The sequence below is a fragment of the Phalacrocorax aristotelis genome, chromosome 5 (assembly GCF_949628215.1).
Source record: "Phalacrocorax aristotelis chromosome 5, bGulAri2.1, whole genome shotgun sequence".
Taxonomy (NCBI): domain Eukaryota; kingdom Metazoa; phylum Chordata; class Aves; order Suliformes; family Phalacrocoracidae; genus Phalacrocorax; species Phalacrocorax aristotelis.
This window is the reverse complement of record NC_134280.1, coordinates 27,518,044-27,540,937: the sequence shown is the minus strand read 5'-3', so window position 1 is coordinate 27,540,937 and position 22,894 is coordinate 27,518,044. Positions and strand designations below refer to the sequence as shown.

Sequence of the window (22,894 nt, the reverse complement as noted above, 5' to 3'; positions counted from 1 at the left end):
TTCGGAGTATTTTGAAGTTCATATAATCAACGTTTCACAAAGGCAGTGACCAGCTACGAAAAACAAACTGAATATGCTTTACTATGTACATCAATCACCCTGACTACGCCTCCAACATGCAGACAAAATAGCAAACTTCAATATCAAACATTCCCTGTGCTTGTTCAATCTGCTGTATGCAATTTTTGTCTAGCAGTCACCGGTCATAAACACTAAGTTTCCCGTTTGTTAGTCTGAGCACATTAATCTCCTACCACCGTCCACAATTTAAGAAGCCGTTACATACCTGCAGTTAGGAGGAGGATCAAGGGTTATTTCAGCTAGCTCCTTCTGGATTCTGTTGGTGAAATGAGAACAGACACAAAGCATTTGAGATAGTCTATAGAATAAATCAGGGAATTACACTGCCCTCTACCACCATGCAGTTAAATGCAAGATTGGCTTTGCCTTCAGTAATGCTAACATGGCTGCTTCCTCTTTGTTCTCAGAGGCATAACCCAAATCCCACAGCTGAGAAACTTTGCAGCTTTTTTCCTGCTCCACGCTGCGTGTAAACAGAACACTTACAGCTGAGCTGGGTAGAAATTTCCCACAAGTATTCAGAAAAGTAACTCTTTTTCACATCTGAGCACTTTTTACCAGGGAGATTTTCTTTTCAAGCTAATATGCAAATGAGGCAAGGGGGGGGGCTGCACAGGCAAATTTGACAATGACTTTAAACCAGCGCTCCAGACCTGTGACTGAGGCTGAAGAAGTGAACGGTGCTGGCAGCAGACACACTCTTTTCACAATATTTTACCTACTACTTTGCAGTGTGTTTAAGAAGTGGATTTGCAGATCTGCCAGGCTGACTCTGTCACTGGAATAATCTCTCTGGATCAACTTTGCTTCTCTCTATACCTTCTGCTGCCTTTCCTCCCCCAGCCTTATACAGTAGCTGTATTTCCGTGATAAAAAGTGATATAATAACTTGAAATAATCTGTGCTTAGCTTTACACTATTACAACCATTCCCAAGGTGTTAAGATCCAGAAGGGGAACACCAAAAACTTTTTGTCAATTTAGTAGTTTATTCAGGCACATAAGAGGTGTAATTTCAAAAGATGCATGGTAAATTCCTCTTAAAAATATCAAGTAAGGCTTCTCTTCAGAAAAGGACTGATGCAAGCAAGATCATGAATTTCATGTAAATAGCAAGTGTTAAAATAGGAGCTAACAGAAACTGTCTGCACGCCCTTGCACTAGTACCAATAAGTTCAGCCAGACTGCTGAACTATTTGAGATGTATGGAATTAGACTTGCAACAATTAAGTGAAGGCAAGAGGGGACAACTCAGACTCGAAAGCCTGCATCTCAGGCTTTCCAAAAAAGGTAGGTAATAACAAATGACAAAGCCTACATAGTAGTTCTAGAACTTTTCTTTCTTTAGCCAGCCTTATTTCAAAGGGTTTCTTTAACAAGCTCAGAAGTCATCAAAGCCACCCAGTCATATTCTGCAGCAATTTTAATACATTTCAAAAAGTATATACTGAATTTGAGTCCAACACAAAATCACTAAACCATTCCTAAAAGTTAGAACTAGAGTATTCATGCTGAATAGGCGGAACTTGAAGCTACTACAGCTACTCTACAGCTTTTCTTGCTACAGGATATTTGTAAACATTTGTAAAGAAAAGCAACTCCAGGGGAAGGACTGGAAAGTTATGTTTCTTCTCCCAAGACCACTGGAATCAAGGGATTTAAAGCTTATTTCACTCAGCTGAACTTACAGAAAATTATCAGAGTGCGTGTCTCAAGATATGGACTGCCAGTAACCTTATGTGCAAATAAAAATGCAAAAGATAACTAAACAAAGTTTCTGAAGATTTTGATATTGGAAAGTAAAGGCTACCTGTAGAACCCCATGGTTTGAATCTGCAGATCCTAAGGGAGAAAACTTGCCTAAGTTTCTCCTGAAAGAACCACAGAATGAACCCATTACTTCAAGGTGCGTAAGGCTCTCCCGTGCACTGACATGGAGAGGTAGTCATAAGGCCCACAGAAGCCACTGGGGTTTTGCACTTCTTAAATTAAAGAGCATGGCTTGTCATCAGCCTACAGACCACAATAAAATACACCAGGAGGACTCCACCCTCTACCAATCAGGCATGGAAACCTAACTGAAAAAGATAGCCGAAGCTGACATTCTCTCTCGCATTTTTACAAATACGAAATGTGTTTAGGTGCCCCCACCCCACCCCCCGCCCCCCTGAAGTTACCGAGTTCTCAAACAACTCTTCAAAAGACATATGACAAGTCTGTGTAATTATTAGCCCAATAAAACTTGGATTAACGAAGATACCACCTGGCAGGCTCCTGTACTACAGAAGCCGGTACCTCACTCTTTTCCATATAGCTTTACAAGAAGAACCCCTCTGCCTTGAAAAGTGCAATGCAAGCACCACGACTCAAAACACCCTGCAAAAATACTACAGAATGCTTCACTGATCCCTTTACCTTTTAGCACTCGTAGATAGCTTAGCAGTAGTTTTGCTGGATAGTTTGGTGTTCTTCTTCTGCTGCGTGGCAGAGGGTTTTCGCTCTTCTTGCTCTTCGGGTTCAGGTGCAGGTGGATCCCTCTGATCGGCATCTGAACTACCGCTGCTGGTACTTGGACTTTCATCGTCTGACCTCTGCCTATCACTGGACATCGTGGGGAACTTTTTGGGGAAGGAGAAGGAAAGAAGCAGAGTTAATACAACAGGCAGGACTCTCTCTTGCCATTCCCCAAGTTCCAGAGAATGCCTGAATTGGTGACAACTCTGTTTCACCATAAAATTAACCAAAATATACTTCTTTGCCTCATCCACAAGGGCTGCAGTTTGACAGCTGCGAAGCAATATTTACACTTCTGAAAATACAGGTATTTCCAATTTTTAAACCCACTTGCATTTTTTTCATACTTTAAACAATATGCCAATTGTCGACTTCGTTCTAAGGCATGAGACACATTTAGCAGGGTACTTAGGCAATGAACATTAATAACTTATGACACATTGTAAATAACAGACCTCACTGAAAATGTTTTTTAAAAAGTCACTAATGCCCTGTAAATATTTACACTGGAGCAGAGCAGTTTATTGGGTCCAAACGCCAGATCCCCCCTCTCCCCCTCTCTCTGAGAAAATATATTGCCAATAACACTTGGGTTGATTTCAGATGGAAACGTACACTTGCTCTGCGCATTTAAAGGGCTGGGCTGGGGAGGGAGGGGGGAACGAGGGGCTTCTTCTTGTTGTTGGGGTTTTTTTGTATTGGTCTTTTTTTTTTTTAAAAAAAGGGAAAAACCCCAAGATGCATTTAAAGCAACTGGGGCAGCAGCAGCAGCCCCGGTTATTTACATGGCCAGCAGCGAGAACTGCATTCGGCCACCACCGAGCTGCCGGAGGGGGAAGAAGCATAATTCAAACTGCACCTTCTGCACGGCTCTCCCCGCCGCCGCTCCCCGCGCAGCTCCACCAGGCAGACCGACATTTTTCCGCCGACCGGGGCGGGGGGAGGAGGGGGCTGCCCCGGCGGCCGGGGGGGGCCGAGGAGGAGCGCGGCGGGGAGCTGCGGCAGGGCTGGAGGCGGCCGCCCGGCCGCGCTTTGTGGGGAGAGCCCGGCGCGGCGCGGCTGGGCTCGGCTCGGCTGGGCTCGGCTCGGCGCGGCGGGCGGCGGCGGCTCGCCCGGCCCCGCACCGCACCGCACCGTGCGTGTGCACCAAGTGAGGCGTGAACTCGGGCCGGCTCCGCGCCCCCGGCCGCCGCCAGGCAGCGAGCGCCGAAAACAAGAACAAAGCTCCTCTACCAGCCCCCCCGCCTCCTCCCCGCCTCCCCCCACCGCGCTCGCCCAGCCGCCGCGGCAGCCGCCTCGCCCGCCTCTCCCTTACCTTCGCCGGCGTCCTGTCCCGCTGCTGGGTCGGAGGGGCGGGATGGCGGGGGGCCGGGCCGGGCCCGCGGCGCCCGAGGAGGGGACGGAGGCGGCCGGGGGGCTATACGGCGGCGGCGGCGGCTCTGTGGCCGGGCAGTGTGGAACATTGAGAGCCGGAGCAGGGGGGGACGGGGGGAGGCGCGGTGCGGCCCCACGGCCGGCGGGTGGCGCTGGCGGGCCCCGCTCTGCGGCGCGGGCTCCCGCGGCGGGCCGGGGGGCCGGGGCGGGGGGCGGCGGGCGGGAGCGCGCCGGCGGGGGGGGCGGGGGACGGAGGACGGGGCGCCGGCCTCCTCCTCCGGCCGCCTCCGGCCGCCCGCCCCCGCCCGCGGCCGCCGCCGGCGGAGCTCCCGGCGAGCGGGGGGAGGGGAGCGGAGAGGGGGCGCTCGCTCCCGCCTGCAGCCGCCGGAGCGGAGCCGAGCGGAGCGCGCCCCCCTCCGGGCCGGGGTGCGCGCAGGCGCTCTCCCGCCGCGGCCGAGGGTGCGCGTGCTCCGGGCCAGGCAAGGACAAAGCGGCGGCGCGCTTGGGGAGGGGGGACGGCCCTCGACGGCGGCCCGGGCCGGCTCGGCTCGGCTGGGCTCGACTCGCCGCCGCCTTCTCCTCCCTCCCTTCCACTGCCGGCTGAGCTCGGCCCCGATGGGCTCCCGCCTCTAGCCCGCTGGCAGCTGTGGGGCACCACCGCGGGCTTCGCCAGGCCGGTGCCCACCGACGGCTGCTCCCTCGTGGGGGCCTTCGCGACCCCCGTCCTCTGCGGCCTCCTCCTTCTCCGCCCTGGCTTCACACCTCGCCTCGTGCCTCGCACCTGCTGTCAGAGCAGGGGCCAGGGCCGGGGCAGAGGCTGGCCGCCGGGGCAGGAGTGGGACCACTGGTGGGTTTCTCACCCCGCCATTACCTCCCTCACGCATTATCCTCCAAAAAATTTGCCACTCTTGGCACACCTTCACCCAAGGCAACCAGAGAAGCTCCGGTGCCTGGCACGGTGTCTCCGCAGGAGCCTGAGCGGCACAGCGGCGGCCCTGTCCTGCCAGCTGAGCCCTGTGCGGGGCTGAGGAGACCCAACGTGCCAGGGGAGCCGGCCTCGCCAGCACAGTACTGCAGCCCCGCCACAGCAGGAGTGCCACTCTGCAGCCTCGCCCCTCCTAATCGGAGTATTCAGGATTAAAAGCAGAATTAGGAGTTGTTCTGTGAGCGGCCAGCATGCCAAATCCTGAATGTTTTAAAGAGGAGAGGGGATAATTGATAGCAGTTGCAGTAGGTGTCACAGGAAGATGGTACTGATGGAGATTTAGTTTCTTTTCTGGCCTGTCATGAATGTGCTGTTCTGGTGTGTGCTTGAACAGCTTTTCACACCGTACGCCTAGAGTACGCCGTGTGGTAAAAGCAATCCGCCAAATGAAATGAAGTAAATATTCCAAACTTGGAGCCTGATCATACTGGTAATAAAATCCACTTGTAAAAGAAGATTTATTCTGTCTGTGTAAAGTAGATGCGGTTGTGGATAACTGGCTTCAGCAGAGAAGAATTAACAATTACTGTAAATGTTTGTGCAATTTACATGAAATCTCAGGCTAACGTTGCTGTCCAGCACAAGGGCTTTCGCTTCGATGGCTTTTACCTCAAGGGCTTTCATTATCAACAGCCTAATGACTTAAAACTACTGTGTTTTCTTAGCTTGTGCAGGATCAAGGGGTCAGAGAGCGTATATTGTGCTCCAGAGGGAATAAACAATCGGTGTGTCAGGGAATACCCTTCTCCGGGTAGCTGAGGTTAGCTCAGTTGAAAAGTATGCTGAAGATTTGGCGAGAGAGTTGAATGATGTGATGTGGAGGAATACTGGAGGTTTGTTTGTTAAAGTAGGCTATAGAGAATTCCCAGATCACCACTACAGGCAATTTGCCCCTGAGGTATGCTGTAGAAAATTCCTAGCATAAACAGTATCTGGCATGATGAGCAGTTGGGGCATAATTAGTAAAAGGGAAACATGGCAATATCAAAAATCTATCAGTCAGCACTGAGAGCCTTCCCCCCCCCCCCCCCTTCTCTTAATGATGCGTAAGATGAGGCTTGCTGGAGCTTCGAAAGTCAGGATTAACTGTTTAAATTTTTTTTTTTTTTCAGGTCAAAATTAACACAGTTGTCCAAAAAAAGGTACTAGAAGAGCGTGCATCTACAGAATGAAAGTAAGTAGGTTGGCCAAGGGTTGCACACCACATCAGCTACTACATGTTGTGTGGCTTCTGTGGCTTTCAGGATACAAAGTGAAAATAAAGCAAGCCCATTTAACAGAGACTAATTGAAAAGCCAGCCTAGATTTTTTTTTTCCCAGCCTTTTGTACTGTATTAAAACAGATTTACTACAGCAATATGTGGATATAACAGATGTTTATTTGAATGAATATTCATTCATTTGACATGAGGTCTCAAAGGATGACACTTTCTTCTTACAAGATTGTATTTTGCTTGGGCATGCTTGTTATGTTGTCAACCATAGAAGAAGTACTGCACTGAGAGGTACGGTACAGTTTGAAGGAGAGGGAGAAATGCTGATTTTAGTAGCTGTTGTTACAAAGCTACGTATCACGATCTCTCTGTCTTTTCATGTCCCTTGTGATTTGACATCAGTGCAATTTTAACTGATGCACCCATCATGAATGCTTTTTCTCTGCCGGTTTGTTGGGTACTTGAACTGTGAAAGTGCAGCTGGTACTGTGAAGTGCAGAGCCTTCCTAAGGGACGTTCAGACTTGTCTGAACGGTCCTGGACACTCAGGAGTGTGTGAGGCCTGCATTTTTTCCCCAATCAGCTGCCTTTGTTGTTTATGTTTTGTTGGGTTTTTGTTGTTTCGTTTTGTTCTGTTTTGTTTTACAAGCCCTACTCGCAAAGGTGGTTGATGTTTTTTCAGAAGCCCAATATCTTTTTGGGTACATCTCCATCCCTGTTCTGTCAGAGCACAGGTATGAAGTTACTGTCAGCATGTGGAGGTTTAACAGCTGCTTTGGGCTGCACACACATCTGAAAATATTTTTCTAGGATTAGGAATTCACAGTTCAGTCTCCTCCATCTGACATGAAATTCTGTGGTAGCAAACAACCCAATGCCTGGCACCAGAACCAGGGTGAAAGGCATTTTCCGCTTCTCACGAGAAAACTACAAGGGATGGAAAAAATCATTGCTTGATCTCCTTGCCCCTACCATTTTAAGGTTGTACAGATGGCAAAATAAGGCCAGTATACATTTTTCATGATTAAGAGCAGCTCAATTGAAAATACTACTTAACGTTTACAGTCATGTACTCCATCTTCTTTATCACAAAATCATTGTTTCCTGACAGTAAATACATCTCCACCTAGCAATGCTTCTTTCTGTTCTCTGTGTGTTCCCATACCAGGCTGTGTTGTTGAAGCACCTGTTGGAGCTCTGCTACAATGCCACAGCTGGATGGGCACAAACTGCAGAACCAGGAAATGAACAAAATAATTGTTTTTAAACTAGAAGGGGTAAAATTCAGATTGTGTTTTTATTAGTAATTAGTGTAGCAGCAGCTAGTGCTCCTTTTAAGGTAGACCCTGTACAAATATCCAACCTCTCTTTTTCCAAGATAATTAACAACTTTAACAGAGAGAGCTAGGAAAGTAGATTAGGCAAAAACCTTGGGCCAGGAAGAGATGTAGTGACTTACAGAAGTGAGTGCAGGAAGCCTGCTACAGAGTCAGTAATTGCAGCTCATCCTGTTGTGCCTGGAACTTACAATCACTACCATAAGCAGGATTATTTTTACATTGTGATGCTATAGGTTCATTTGGGTTTATGAATGAAAAATAAGCCCGTAAAGAACAACGATCCTACTATGTTTCAATTAATTTTTATCCTCAAGAATTTACAAGAAAAGCAGAGGTAAATGTTTTGTCCTCAAACCGAGAAGTGAAGTAAGTGTTTCAGTGGGCAGGAACCAGCCATTAGGAAACCACTTCTCGGTCCCTTTGTCAGCTAGTGTTTAGCCCATCTGTTGGTTTTGTATTGCCACCTTACAAATCCTGGCACGGGAATATGGTGGAGAAAGGGGAGAGGGGGGTGGGGGAAAGAGGTGAAGACAAGAGCCAGAACACTGCTGTGCTTCAGTTATTCCTGTTTGAAGAATGACTTTTTGGAGGCTGTTTGTTGTAACTCAGCAATAGTCCTGAGTTTGCTCTAACGCAGACTGTCATGAGGCTGGGAACTTGGGATGCTTAGAGGAGTTTTCAGGATATCTTTACTTTCTCTGGATCCTTATGTGCTTGAATAAAGCCAGAAGGAGATTTTTACCAACTGTATTTTAACACAGGAGTTAGCTAGTTAGCCAGGGTTCTTTATAGTGTTGAACACTGCTGTATCTAAATCCATAGAAAAATACTTAACAAACATTAAAGCACTACAGATATTATTTAATCTTCATTGTAATCTTATGAAGTAGATAGTAACTTCTACTGTATGGTTTACATTGTATTTGACGGTTTTTTACACACTAAAAGACTAAATGGTCAGTTGGGTACTAGTTTTTAATGAGCAGATTAGCATTAAGCACTTAAAAAACATAACAGGTAAATCCACGGTTTTGAAGCACAAAGTCATGTGGAAATATTTTTATTTCAGTATTCTCATGGACTCCTTCAATTCTATTGTGTAAGTTCTTTCCTTGTGTGTGGATTATTGATGCAAGAAAAAAAAACCATAACGGCTCCTTTGGAGTTCCTATAGTCATTCAGGTGAATCCAGGTTCTCTGCATGTCAAACGAGTATTAGTCCTTTAAAAAAATCCATACTTTTTTGTTGAAAGCAGCTTGTATTAGCCAGTTTTAACCTCTATAATTTTCATTTTCCTTGGAAAGCTGTAAGAAAAGTGAGAAAAATTAAATAGAGAAAATTCATGTGGGATTGGTCTGTCTACTGGACAGTAGTAATTTGTACTTTGTAAGGGTATTTCCCTCTATAAATGAGCATTATTTCAGTGAGTACCCATCTGCAAGCAATGTCATAAAGAGAAATTTTTTTTTCTCAAAATTTTATTTGAAAAAATATCCTTGATGTGTATATATATAGGTAGTTTCAGCTTGCTTTAACACAGGCTTAATTTTCAGTACAGTATCATGAATGTTTGACTACAGTAGAGTAAAATGCAAATATTGGCAGACTTTTGCCTGTAGCAAAGTGTGAGAACAATAGGTCTATAATAAACTTCGTAAACTCTGTAAGACAATTTTGTGGTGTATATTCGACGCTGTAGTGTGTAAATCATATGTTAGGGAGAACTTGGCTTTACAGATACAACCCTGGCAGACCAGAATTCTCAGAAATATTTCAGTGTGATAATCTGCCCCTTTTCTGCACACAGGGTGTAGTAAAATAACACTCTCATTCTCAGTGTGCGATATTCTACTATGAAGGTAGTAGCTGTTGTAGTGAATAATGTTGAAGGCCTAGTAAGCTTCTCATTTGTCTGTTACAAATAGAGATATTCCACCTCTGAACCATCTCAGATTAAATTATCTGTAGGTATATATGCAAACATATATCCTAGTGCTATCTACAGACTGCTTAGTCTGGAAACCTTTGGCGCCAAAAGACCAAAGTTTGAGGGAAAGCAAAAAGTTAATAGGATGGTACTAATAGAGCTAATACCCTCATTCATGCCAGCCAGAAGGCGGCAAGATAATTATAAAGTCAAACTCGCTTGACCGAGTTGAGGTCAGAAAGAAACGTACACATGGGGCAGGCATTATTCATAAGCTGAATGATGTTTTAAAGAAAAAATAAATTTACATTACTAAATTGGCCCATCCTGGGGGTGTTATTAAAAAGAAAGGATCCTGGACGTCTCCTTACTGCTTCAGTCTGGCTGACCTATTTCCCTGGGGTAAGGTGGGTAAAAGATTTCCTTCATCACCCTTAGGGCTGGCAACAATTGGCACAAACAGCCTTGTCTGGTGTATCAGCAGTTTGACACATTGGCCTCCAATGTGTCAAATTCTGGTTTCTGACATCCCACAGAAGAGGGAGGAACTGACCAGCATTTAGAGAAAATCTTACAAATCCCTGAGAGCAGTCGCACCCTTTAGTGATGAGTCACGGTGCTTTACATTTGCCTGCCTGGAAAGCCTCTGACACTTCTGAATGCACCCTAATTATAGGGTAAGGCCCATACACGTTTCCCATTATCATGTCTGCACTGGATAAAAGGCCAGCTTGGCTGATCACCTGTCCTACAATAAAGAAGTAATACCTTTTTTTTAGCCTATAAAGATCAGGATTACCAAAGACTCCTGTGGATTAGCTTTGTGGCATCTTGCTTTTTGACCAGGAATGTTACTGTCTGTATTTATCCACTCCCATCCTGCTGTAGGAGCCCTAACCTCCCACAAAGAGACAAGAAAGACGGGTCAGGGCCTGATTGTGATAAATCACCACTGCAAATAACCAGGCAGGGCTGATTTCCTACAGCCTGGACTCCTGAGCTTGCTGGGCAGTCTTTGCAATAGAAGTAGGTGTTGCAACTCTCAGCAGTCTCTCTTGTACCCTGCTCAGTGGGATTTGTTCCCATAGCAGCTGCAGCAGGAGCAAACGTGTATCAGGAATGGGTCTCCACAGTGGTGGTGAAGGCTGAGAGGGAAGGACAGCCCTGGCTGAAGAGCTTCCACGTATTTGCTCTGTTAGCTCCCCTGCCGGAGCAGTCACATCCAGGTGGAGAGCGTGGGTGGTGCTGCCTTAAAGAACTGTAGATAAAGCCATCTGAGATGGAAAGTCAGGCCCTGGAGATACAGCGGGAAAACTCAAGGGCAAGAATGGATTGAATCCTGCAGGGAAGGTGGAGGGTTTATGTTTGTCATTGAGCTTGTTGAAAGGTTTCTCTGAAGTATTTGACTGGTGAAGTGGTGCAGACTTAAAAATGAACTGCTCTTAGTGTTTTACAGTCATTTTTATCAGCCCCATCTGTGTGATGTCAAGATGTGACTGTCTTCAGGTAGCTCTTTTAGTATCACCAGCCTGAAATCTTTGCACAGGAAAGAAGTTATGATTAGCAGGTGTGAAACCAGTCTGATTTTAGTCTTGTCCCATGGTTTCACAATAAACTCTCCTTTCAGCTTTTGATTCTTTTTATAATGAGCATTTCCATTTTACACTTTTGAGCAACATCCTCCTTCCAAGTGAGAACTGAGCCTGGCTCCCTCTGGAGTCCCTCATTACCACTAGGCTGGCTGGGTAGCAGCTGATGGATGAGCGTCCTTCCTGGCCAGCCACGTGTGCTGTCCCTACAGCACTCCCAGCAGACAATGAGAGATCAAGGATGTTCTCTGTGCCCCTGCAGAGCACAGCTGCACTGCTGAGTGCAGTTATCCCTCAAGTTGCTTTTGTCTTAAATACCCATTGTGTCATTTCCCTACCTTTATTCACATGTACGTCAACAGACTGGCTGTTGCGTGTTTTCCAGTGCAGTAATCCCAGCTGCTGCTGGAGCCTTCTTTCACCATGCAATGTGGCACTGCAGTGCATGCTTCTACTTACAATGGTTAATAAATATGTTAATTAATCTGCTCTATCTCTTCAGGTAGGGGAGTTGTATGACTGCGCTTGTATATTGCTGAATATGCTGTTCATGAGGATGGCACAGTGTGGAGGGGCAGGAGCTTGAGGTGGAAGTTTGAAATATAACTAGCACAATGAAAGTGTCAGTTAAAGCCTAAGTTTGAAGTGTTTTAGTGTTTCCAACTGGAGTTAAGCTGAAATGATGCTCCTGTGTTCTGCACAACACTGGTGAGGAAGACTAGGAAAGGCAAGCTTAATTCATGCCAGCTCTGCTTGGATCGGTCTTAACTGTAGCATTGCCTATTTATACTTGAATTTCTAACAGTTATCTTTTACTACTGCTTTACTATGTTCTCACTAATATTTAATGTGCATATTAACATCCAATGTTTTTAAGAGCGCTTTTTGGTTAAATAAAAATAAAGGAGACTCTACTATGCCAGAACAAATAAGAACATGGTGCTAACTTCAAAACAGCAGAAAAAATATGCCAGTGAGGCTGCTTCCACTCATCTAACATCAAAAGATTACTTTACTTTGTACTGTATCCATGATCTTGAAAGCTATGAAAAAAATCTCTCAGGGGTATTCTTATTCCTAAGTTACCTTACGTTGTTTTAATTAATTTGCTAAATGGAGATCATAATTCCTGAGGTCTGCTTATTTTTGTCCCTGTTTCAACTGTGTGTGGGTATGAACTTTTGGCCTTTGCTGTCAGGCTGATCATGATTTTAAATAGTAATGTTCTTGCTAGTAGGTTGTATTAATCCTACTAATGGAATTTTTAAGCTAGAGAATGTCTTGGTCAATGGAATCAAATTCACCTAATTCAGTGCTGAACTGGGATACAGGTTTTTAAAGTTGTGTTTAAATGCCAGCACATAAACAGGTGGCCCAGATTGTTTGGAAAAAAGCTAGTAACTCCTATCAATATTTTACATATGATATCTTCTAATATCCAGTATAGATATCTGACATGCTGGTGTTGTACTTTCCTGTCTCAGCATCAAACCAAGGATAAAGAAGATGTAGAGCCAAATGGTTCCATTAATTGGAATTGGTTAAAGCATATCCGTTTAATAACGGACATTTTGCAGTGTGCATTTTAAGTCTCCAGAGTCCATTTTTCCTATTTAATTATCTTTCTCAAGCTTAACTTTGAAAAGTATGGTGCTTATATAATTCTGGGTGAAACACTTGTTTGATATCTCTTTCAATGAAGAAATACAGTGACATTAATTTTGTCAAATTAATAGCTATTAAACTTTGGTGTCGTTGATAAGTGAATCAGAATGTGTGAAATCCTGAAGGAAACAAAAATCATTTTAATGATACATTATTTTTTGTTGGTTTTTTTTTGTTGCAAGGAAGCAGCGAAGTTAGCCTTTATGTTCCCAAATTACAGAATCCTACATAAGAAGTAGAAGTGTACATGAAAAAAGAGTTCTGAAAGTGCAAATCAACTTATTTTCCTTGCATGAATTCTTAGCAGTTAATATGCTATTGATGGTGTCATTCTGAACTATCAAAATGCTCAGTTCATACATAGTGATGTCCAGCAGAATAGGGAGAGTTTTTGTGCTGAGGCTCGGGGCTTACAGGTGATACGCTGTGGTTCTGCTCCTAGAAAAAAAAGGAAAATGAGAAACAAGTGGGAGAAAGCACCTATCTACCACTCCACGTTTTTCAGATATAGAGATCTCCATTATCATAGTCCTTTACTACACATCGATGCAAAAAAACCCCACCCTAAAGAGGAGAATAAATGCACCATTCTCTTGAATAATTATAGGTGAATTGATTATGTCTGTTTGGTTTTGTACTTTATTAACAGAATACTCATGCTGTCAAGTGCAAGATCCAGAACGGTCCAGTTTCGACCTCAGAGCTGATCCATAGCTCCACCCTGACCTTCATTAACAAAACCAGATCAGATGGTGCCAACTAGCCAAAGTCAGTCCACCGGGCTGTTCAAAACAGCAAGGAGAGAAGGTATGCTGTATTGTTCAGCCACAAATGCTAAAATGGTTGTAGTATCATTTGAATATATTTATCTTCAAGCCAGCTCTCAGATCTCCCCACAAGAGAGTCTTCCCAAGATTGATGCTTGTAGGTTTTACATGCTGGTGAAGCTCAGTTCCTAAGGCACTTTCGTATTTGCACGCACTGTACTCAGACATTCCCAAATCATCTCTCCCATCAGTCACGTGATTGTCATTCAGGTAGCCATCTTGGCACATGTTGGTCATATCACAAATTCAATTACAAACATAGGTGTGTCCTGAAAATTAAAGTTGCTTACCTACCCTGGTGCGTCTGCCCTCAGACTGAAAATCTTTCAGCTCAGGTACTTTAAAGCATCCACTAAAGAAAAAAATAATCCATTTTTCTTGGAGAATGTGGGCCTCCTGCAGGTGAACACCACTTGTAAAAATATTTCACTTTTCTTCCTGTCTCTTGCTTCATTTTCTTAACAGTGTTGTCAGATATAACAGGAGTAAAGCAAATTCTATTTGTGATATAGTTTGTAGGTCCTGTAATACTTTCAGATAAACTTGCAGGTAAACTCTGTCACTGAGGTTTCCAGAGTCTGAAATTCTGCTTTCTGTAGTGTCTTGAGGCTGTGGATTAATTTCTCACACTGGACTGAACACAGTGAACTGTGGAAGGACTGCACTGTAAGGAGACGTGAGCATACTTACCAAAACAGGTCAACCTTCTTTGGTGGTCAGTAATCACGCAGCAGGCACAGGACTTAATACCGTGCAAAGATGCTGGCAGGTCTCTGGGAAAGGGCGCTCCCTAGAAACGTACAGTGAGCCTACTTGTGATTTTGGGTGGTGCCTCTCTACCCTTGTTGCAGGATGCTTCAGCACCTGGCAAAGGAGCTGCAAGATTGTCAAGATCCTATCTGAAGAAGCAAACATGTACCTTGTTCAGCACTGTGCTCAAGTTAGACCACTTTTCCTGTCATTTCCACATACAACAGAACTTCATACTAACAAATAGTCTTTTTCTGCCAACCACTGGAAAAGGGAGATTTCTATTCTGTCTTCAGGTGTACCTGTTCACTAATAGCTACTCTGCTGCCTGGAATCTAAGAGGTTTGCTTCCCCCTGTAGTCTGGCCCTCTGCAGAATTTGGGTCAGTTTCAGAATATCATTATTAAATTTAAAAGCTTTGTTTTCCAAGTACTACCTAGAGCATCTTATTTTCAGATAATGTTCTCTCCTGCCATCTACTTTACTTTAGGAACAGCGTTTCTCCTAACCTCAAGGGTAAGTCTCATGACAGTAGAAGACATAGGAGACTTTCAAACCCCTTGCTGAAACAGATGAGAATGATCACAACTTTCACAGTCTTCAGGGTAAAGTATAACATGTTATTTTAGCCCTGCTGTCCCCACCATGTACACAGCTTAAAGCAGCAATGAAGAAAAGAGGAAAGCAGAAAAGGTCAGAATGGAGAGTGAGAAGAGGAAATAAGTTAGATAAACCCTGCCTGGGGAAACGAAAGGGGCGAGTTTAGGCTTTTGGCCTGTTGTAATATTGGTTATTAATTCTCTCAAGAAGATCATATACTGTGGGAAAGGGCAGCAGAGATTGATAGATGAGATAGATAGCATTGCTACCCTCTGACCCCAGCAGTCACAGAACTGTTCTGTGTCTGAGTTTCTTCATCTGTAAAATGAGAATTGTTCTTGCTTGCATTTCAGGGTCATCAGAAGCATTAATAGGTGCTTATTATTAAGGCTCATTGAGACCACCAGAATAACCTATGTCTTCCGGGCTGTCTTTTCCATCCCTCTATATCCTAGCCAAATTAATTTAAAAAACAGGTGCTATCAGTTCAAAGTTTACTGGAAAATAATCCACTTTAAAAATGGGAAGAAGGAAGGGTTGTTGTGAAATACATGTCTAATTTTAAAGCAGAGGAGCGTTGCTAAGGCACTCTCCTGTCTGCTCTGGTGCTTGTCCCCATCTCCCCATTCCCATCAAGCACAGTGAAGTCTTGGAGACTGCTTAGGCTCCTCATGGAACCATTCTCTGGAAACAAAATTGATGTTTTCTTTTGAAGGCAAGAGATAATTTCTTTACAAGAGCTGAAAATAAAATGCCAACCTTGCCTCTTCCCTCCATACCATGTACTTTTCTTGCCACCAAAAAAAGAGGACTGTTCAACAGCTGCTGTCATAAGGAAGGTCAAACCATGGCATTTGTTTTTCTGGAGAAGGAGCAATGGAGAAGTGGAGAGGCCTCACCTCTGTAGGGGTAGGTGATGCAAACAAAACTGTAGCCCTTGTGCTCCACTCTTGATGTCTGCCTGTTCATATTATTGCAGGAGATGATTTGCAGCAGTGTCGTGGTTCTGAAGAGCATGGTGGGCATGGGCAGTTATGGAGGGGGTTGCCTTTTTACATCATCTTCAGCACTACCCACCATGGTGCTGCTATTAGCAAGGAGAGGACCAGAACTGATGAGGTGGTCTGGCCCTCATTAAGCCAATGTCAAGAAAGGATTAAAATAATCCAGTTGCATTTCTACATTTTAAATTAACATTAAGCCCACAATAAATTGCTAAATAAAACCGAAGACCTTTTCATCCTCAAATCAGGTTAATTTTAATCTTTAAAATTATTCCCATTTTTATAACATTTCCAAACCAGTTAGAGAGTCAGCGGCTACTTACAGTTACTCATTATTAGTTGCTCATTAGCTGTCACAGAGCTCTCTAACTTCTCTCACCGTGACCTCTTTCCCACGGTAATCCTGGAGCATGAGCCTTATTTTACTGAAGTTTATTTTCAAACATCATTCAAATACCTATGCTGAACAGCTTCTCATTCTTGTAGTTGCAGTATGCAACATTCTTTTTTTTGCTCCCTCTGCTCCATCTTGGAGCATTTCAATGACATCCACAGCCTCTGATCATTCCCATCTCTTATGTCACCTGAAATACACAGATGTTGCATTGCTTGCATCATTCCTCTGTGCTCCCAGAACTGATACTCTCCACAGGAGAGTTCTTCAAACTGTTTGTTACAGCTCCCAACAAGCTTCCAGTGGATCACAGGAGCTGTGAATTTTTAGACTTTCGAAAGAGCCATGAACTACTTTGACTTCTTGGCAGTCTACATCTGCAGCTGTTACATGAAGCTAGTTTTCAATGCCTTGCCTTGGAAGGGGTGAGCAGAAGCTGTTTCCTCAGAGAAGTAGAAGGACTGAGTAGATATCATCTCGTCTGAGATGCCCTCCTCTTTTTCCCTGCATAATTTGCATGAAGATGAATTAATCTGTGCTCACAAATAATCTGAAACTATGTCCTCCAGAGGGGCTAGTTGTTTAGCAGTGTCAATCTTTTCTCCCCAACAAGCCAGTTTTTACTCTCCATATTCTCATCCATTCTCCTGTTCCCCTCCATTTATTCTTCCCTCTCTTCTCTGATTTTCTCTCTCATCTTTCTCTCTCCTTGCATTTCTCTGTTTTCGTCCCCTTAAATTCACATTTGGCAGGTTGGCCACCCACCTCACTGCCTCACTTGACCTTTCATTCTAGATCATTTGAATGCCTGCTTGTCCAGCATTGTCACCTGTCACCGTAATGAAATAACTGCTCCTTGTTAGTGCAGGTTTTAGGCCTAGTTTCTTGAGGAAAAAAAATTTCTCTGATTATACTGTATAAATGCATATACTTGCCCTTTACTGTGAATAAAGTATTAAGCCTTTGGCAAAACTTGGAAAAGGAATAGAGGGATTTAAAGTGTCTTTAAAACACTAAAGTTTTGTCAAAGAAGATGGCCACGCAGAAGAAAAAATTTGTGTTCCTCTGAAAAGAAAGAATGCAGTTTGAGCTCCTTCTTACCAGATAATAGAAAACCACAGAGAGGACTGTGGGATTCTCATTGTATTAGGTATTAACGTTATTAGAGATTATATTGCTAGAGCTTCAGTCTGGGTTTCTCTCCTCTGTAGACTCTCCAGATGCAAACTCTGATTTTGGCTTTTCCCACAGCTGCAGCCAGCAAATTATTTCTCTCCTGTGTGTATTCTTTGCTGTCCAATAACAAGGGAACTCACGGTATATCATTAATATTATTCAGTAACTAAAACCTGTTGATCACGAGGTACAACTCCGATGGAAAGAAGACCTCATGGATTCTGGTATTCACAGAACTACTATTTTCTGATACCTTTTTCTTAATCTATAGTATGTGTATTTTTTAGATCATAAATATTTGGGATAGGGATAATACCTGATTTTTTAACCACTGTATTGCATTGGAATAGTAAGCAATGGTATAGTTAGAAAAATGGTTCCCATAGTTTTTAAACATGTCTATATATTAAGTATGTTTTAGGAAGATTAAAGAAAACACAGCTTTCAGTTGCGCTGCCTTTTGACAGTGCTAAGTTGAAGCTGCCTTATCACATGCTTGGAATATTTCAGTCTTAACTTGGTACTATGGAATTCTTAATACAGGCGTTTCTCAGAAATACAGAACTTACAAGTGTGAAACATGTTGTAAGAAATAATGAGCAAAGATAAGTAATAGCATCCCAGTTGAAATCAAAGCAGAAAATAGCTAAATCATTTGAAAAGAGATGAATTACAGTAAAGTAGCTGTGCAGCATATAATGAGAAGTGACTGTGGTCTACAGCGGAATGAACTCAAGTTGCAGTAAGCAAGCCCAGGTCCTACAAAAATGGCAGGGGATATCTCCTGGCCAGAAATACCTAATCAGACAACATCAGAAAACATGAAAAAAATCTGTTTTTTGTAAAGTTATTTTTATGCAATTATTCTTGGAGGAGTCTTGGTGTACCTGTGTAGCTCACCCTATATTATCCTGAATTACATAAGACTAATGAGAACAGAGAGATATTTTCACACACACACACAAAAAAGAAACCAAAACCAAAGACGTGAAAAAAATTGAAAAGTCTACTTAGGTGGATTTAGTGACAGTTAAAAATGAATCTGAGTAAAAATGGGAAAATTTTTGCATCCTGTGCAGTCTGCTGTACACTCTGTCCTGTGTGTAATTAATCATTTACACCTGTATGGAATGTCACAATTCTTATTTGGTAACATTTTGCATTGGGATAAATAATACAGTAGCTGCAGGGGGTTGGTATATAAATGGCTTTCCTTATGTACTTATTATCTTTACCCCCACCTAGAATATGTTAAACATGTTTCAGACCTGACTTGGTTTCAAGTATGAATAGGTTTTCAATAGCAACATCATATATCTTACTTTAAGGTGTGAAGAGGAAGAAACAAAAATGTTTTAACTCCAGCACAGTTTTCACGCTTCAGCATACTTATGTCCCTTAGGTGGCATATAAGTGATAAATGAGCACTTTTGACAGCAAACATATTTCTATATAACCTTCTTCACAATAAGTGACTAGTTATCAAATTTGATTGCTAACTATTGTCTGACTTTGCAACATTCTTGGACACCATAGAATTTCATGGACAATTTTGCAGGGAAAAAGGCCTGACTAGATCCTAAGAGGGGGAAAGCACAATGTATTCTGAATCAGTGTTAACTGAGTGGTTAATATAGATGTTTACAAATATAAGCAGTTTGTCTGTGCACACCCACCACATTGTCAGCCCCCATCTTCAGTCCATAGATTGCTTTTCCTTTGAGCTGTGTGAAATGTTCCATGTGGAAAATTAACCCATATTTTAATATGGGTTATTGTAACACTACAATGTTAATCTAATGTTACATAACAGTATGTTACTGTTTTATGGAGTTCCTGGTAGACTACAGTGAGAGCTGAATCCCTAGCACTTTTCATTTTAACCAGGAAACAAAAGTAATGATGATGCTGTCACCAATTCAGCACCTCCATGAGCAACACAGAACTGTTAAGAATCCCAAAGTGGCTGTAACTACCTGTCATCTTGACGTGCTGTTGATAGCACTTAGACCAACTGTAGCAGGTCTGGGTCTGGGTACAAGTTCCCTGCCAGGAGCAGTTGTACTGCCAAGGGTTCTCTGTGGCAGTGTGTGTGTGAGCTGCCTGTCCTGCTTCATCAGCTTTTGGTGTCACTGAATTGCCAGTTTGCCACAATGCAGAGATGTAGCTGTTTCTGGGATGTTGCAGCTTCTTTATTTTTCTTAACTGTATTAACAGTGTTGCATGCTGTTATCATTCCTTTGGTCTGCTGAGACCATGAATGAATTTAGACCTTCAACAACAGCAACCTCAATACCCTTATTAAAAATGAGATTGTGATCACTACGTCCTACATTCAGCCTACGTTGATGTTTTTGATCACATCCTCTGTATCCCAGCCAAACCTACGTTATTCTTTACTTTGAGGACTGATGTGCAAATTGAATTCACTCTTTCTGATGTAAAGACTTACTTCAGTCTGAGTCCCCTTCTGTCCTTTAAGTTTAAAATCTTTTCTGGTCCACCAGTGAGCAGTGCTGGCCTGTATATTCTTCCCTACATTTCTCATCCATTCTTTGTCATGTTTAATGAGTATCCAGAGGTATAAAATACAGCAAGTAAGAGCTGTACAAAAAGCATTTGACCAATTAAATGTTGTCATCTCTTCCTGAAGACAAAAAATCAGATATTTTGATAATCTACTCAATTAGCAGGGAAGAAGCATAATCTTTCAGTTGGTGTCTTTTCTATATGTATTTTTTCTCTGATTATGCCAGAAACAGCTGTGTTTAGGAACCTGTACCTTAGGAAATGTAAAATCTCTAACTTACCTAAAACAGGAAACCATAATTTTCTGTCAACAAATGCTGTGAAAGCAGTGTCTGTGCTAGGTGTGTTCTGCAGGAATCAAGGAACTTGTGGCACGTGAATTTTTCAGACATTTGAAAATGTTCTGGTCTTCAGTGTCTATTAGTATGTATATACTACCTATAAGGGACTTTTTCTGTAGGCTGTTCAGCACTTATGGAAAAAAAGTTTTGAAATGCAAAAATAAAAAAGTGTTTCAAATTTTCCATCAAGATCTAATTTATACTATATGCAAAAACAAAACAACCCATGCAAAAACCCTTCACGAGATTGTATATTTGTATTGTATTGTATACAATATTGTGTCTTGTATCCTGTGTAAAACTGAAAAAAATTAGTAGTAGCAAATTAGATTTCATTAAAATTTGGACCTTTTTATTTCCCCCAGGTGAATGTGTCTCTTTCAACTAAGTGACCTCTAGTGAAAACGTAAGCCACCTGCCCTGTAAGAATAGCACATTGAGGAGTGATGATGTAGCTTCACAAGTCACCGCATCATCATTCACACATCATCTCCTGCTGAGCATAGTGCTTTATTGTCAAGAGATAAATTCAACATAACTGCAGGAAAAGAAATTTATGTTAGACATTAAGAAAAACTTCCTAGCTCTAAGTGTGGTTCAAAAATAGGGGAGGTTGTCTTGTGAGACTGTGGAATCACTGAGGATTTCTAAGAAGGTGTTAGAGGGAAATCTCCATCAGAAATAGCTTAATCCTGTTCTGGAATAGGGAGGTATATTCCTGTGATTCCAGTCATGATTGTGTCATTGTGACCAGAACAGCATGATTTAGCATTGGCTCAAAAAATGAAAAAAATTAAGCATTTGCCTTCTGTGAGAAAATTTTATTTTCTTCTTTTAACCAGAAATAAAAACATGTCAGCTGAGAGAATGTCTAATTTGTCTCACAGCCTTCAGGCGACACTTACAGAAAGGAAAAATACTGGGATTCCTAGAGTACTTCACCTTGCCTAGAGGCTCCTTTCGTAGTTGGAGGAATAGAAGAAATCCCCGCACAGGTCTAGCTTCCTCCAAGAGCAGTCCAGGTCTTGAATGGTAGAGAGCCAAAGTAGACCTGCTTCACTTGGTGGCCAAGAAGAGCTACAGAGCTGCTCCATAGCCCTGCATATAGGTCTGTAGGAGAAAATTGTTGTTACTTTTCAGCGGGAACAAGCTGAAATGGGCTTTCTTCTCATCCCTGCTGCAATTCTGCCAAAGAGTAGATCTAGTCTTATGTTAGCATAAGGTTTTGTACTCACAAGTGGAGAAATTGTTTCCCAAAATAACCTTAATTTGTGCTTACATGGTGCTTGGTATTGCTGTGTATGCTGCTTACTCTGATTGTTTAATGTGTGCACTGCTTAGTATGTTGATCTCTCTGCTCAGGGCAGCATTACAGGTGTTGGGGATATAATTTTTAATTTACTGACTTAAGTTTTTGTAAACTTACAGCCATACTCATCATATCAACATCTTCTGCCTTTCATTTCATTTTCATTGAATGCTGCCTCATCTTCTGAACATACTTCTTAATGCAAGAAGTATAATATTTATATGCGCTGATTTGTCAAGCATGACATTTCCTATCCAAAAAAAACTTTTCTGAAGTGTTTGCTATTAAGTTAACAATAGACTTGAAATATTTAAGCTGAACCGGTGACCATTTTAAAGCATTTTCAAAAGCTTTAAAAGTTAGAAGCACCTGGGTAGAAAGACTTAGAAAATGTCTTTTCAACCATAACTCTAGAGTTGCTATAGCAATGTTATAATAGTGCCATATTAATAGAGAACTACCTAAATATGCCTTAAAAACCTGTGCAAATTTATGCAATAATTTTTAATGTCAGTGCTGGTAACAAGCTTAGGACTCTGAACACAGTAGGCCCTTTGTTTTGGGCTGCCTTAAGCCAAGATGGAGCATCCAGGTTTTATCTAACTGTTTTGCTTTATCTAAGCAAAATGGTTATCTAAGTTTTGTAAGTATCAGAAAAGGCTGTTTCTACCTTCAGTTCCTATTTACATGTATCAGCTACGTTCCCAGCTCTGTACATCCTCTTCTGTGAACAGGGTTCCCTAAATAGTTTTGTTGCTTTAAATGGTGCCTGGCTATGTCATCCCCCCGTTAGAAAGTCAACTGCAAAATGGTCTGTTACCTTTATGCCGAGTGCCATTTTTTTCTTCTTTTGATTCTTATCCCTCCCAGTGTGTTAGCGGCTATATAAATCCCTGGAATTGAATTAAACCAAACCATCGAACACAACAGTATTCCACTAACTTTGGCTGAAGGATCTATTCAGGGTTTTTTTTCTGTAGCATTTCCTATTCCTGTTACTGAATATAATAATGAATAACAGCAGGCAAGATGTCACACTGTATGGCAAGTTAATACATTTTTCATGCTCTTCACAAAAACCTTTTGAATGTCTACCACTGCTTTGAGGTCATGTCCTTTAGGAAGGAAAAAGGCCACTGTGACCAGAAAAACAGTTTGTCCAGAGCCCTTAGAAAGAGTTAACTCCATCATCCACAAGGCTGTTACTCGCAGGAGCTATTGCAATCTTGAATTTTGCTGTTGTGAACATTAGAATATAATATTTTGTGAGCCACG

At 42.6% G+C, this 22,894-nt stretch overlaps 1 protein-coding gene and 1 long non-coding RNA gene across 4 annotated transcripts in view; one reads left to right on the top strand and one right to left on the bottom strand.

Annotated features, from left to right (window-relative positions):
- UBE2E3 (ubiquitin conjugating enzyme E2 E3) overlaps window positions 1-4,075 on the bottom strand; it is a 57,381-nt gene extending 53,306 nt beyond the window's left edge. The window contains exons 1-3 of the mRNA XM_075093644.1: window positions 3,910-4,075; window positions 2,496-2,698; window positions 287-337 (exon numbers count right to left, since the gene is read on the bottom strand). Of these exons, the coding sequence (XP_074949745.1) occupies window positions 287-337; window positions 2,496-2,689 (245 nt within the window). The 5' untranslated portion in view covers window positions 2,690-2,698; window positions 3,910-4,075. The remainder of the gene's footprint in view (window positions 1-286; window positions 338-2,495; window positions 2,699-3,909) is intronic.
- Window positions 4,076-6,062: 1,987 nt separating this feature from the next.
- On the top strand, window positions 6,063-21,162 carry LOC142057093 (uncharacterized). Of its 3 annotated transcripts, none has more exons than XR_012660535.1 (3): window positions 6,063-6,127; window positions 13,339-13,496; window positions 20,676-21,162. It is a non-coding gene; the product is annotated as an uncharacterized LOC142057093 (long non-coding RNA). The 3 variants fall into 3 exon arrangements; XR_012660534.1 differs by lacking the exon at window positions 20,676-21,162 and adding an exon at window positions 17,516-20,674; XR_012660533.1 differs by lacking the exon at window positions 20,676-21,162 and adding an exon at window positions 17,476-20,674.
- The last annotated feature ends 1,732 nt before the right edge of the window (window positions 21,163-22,894 follow it).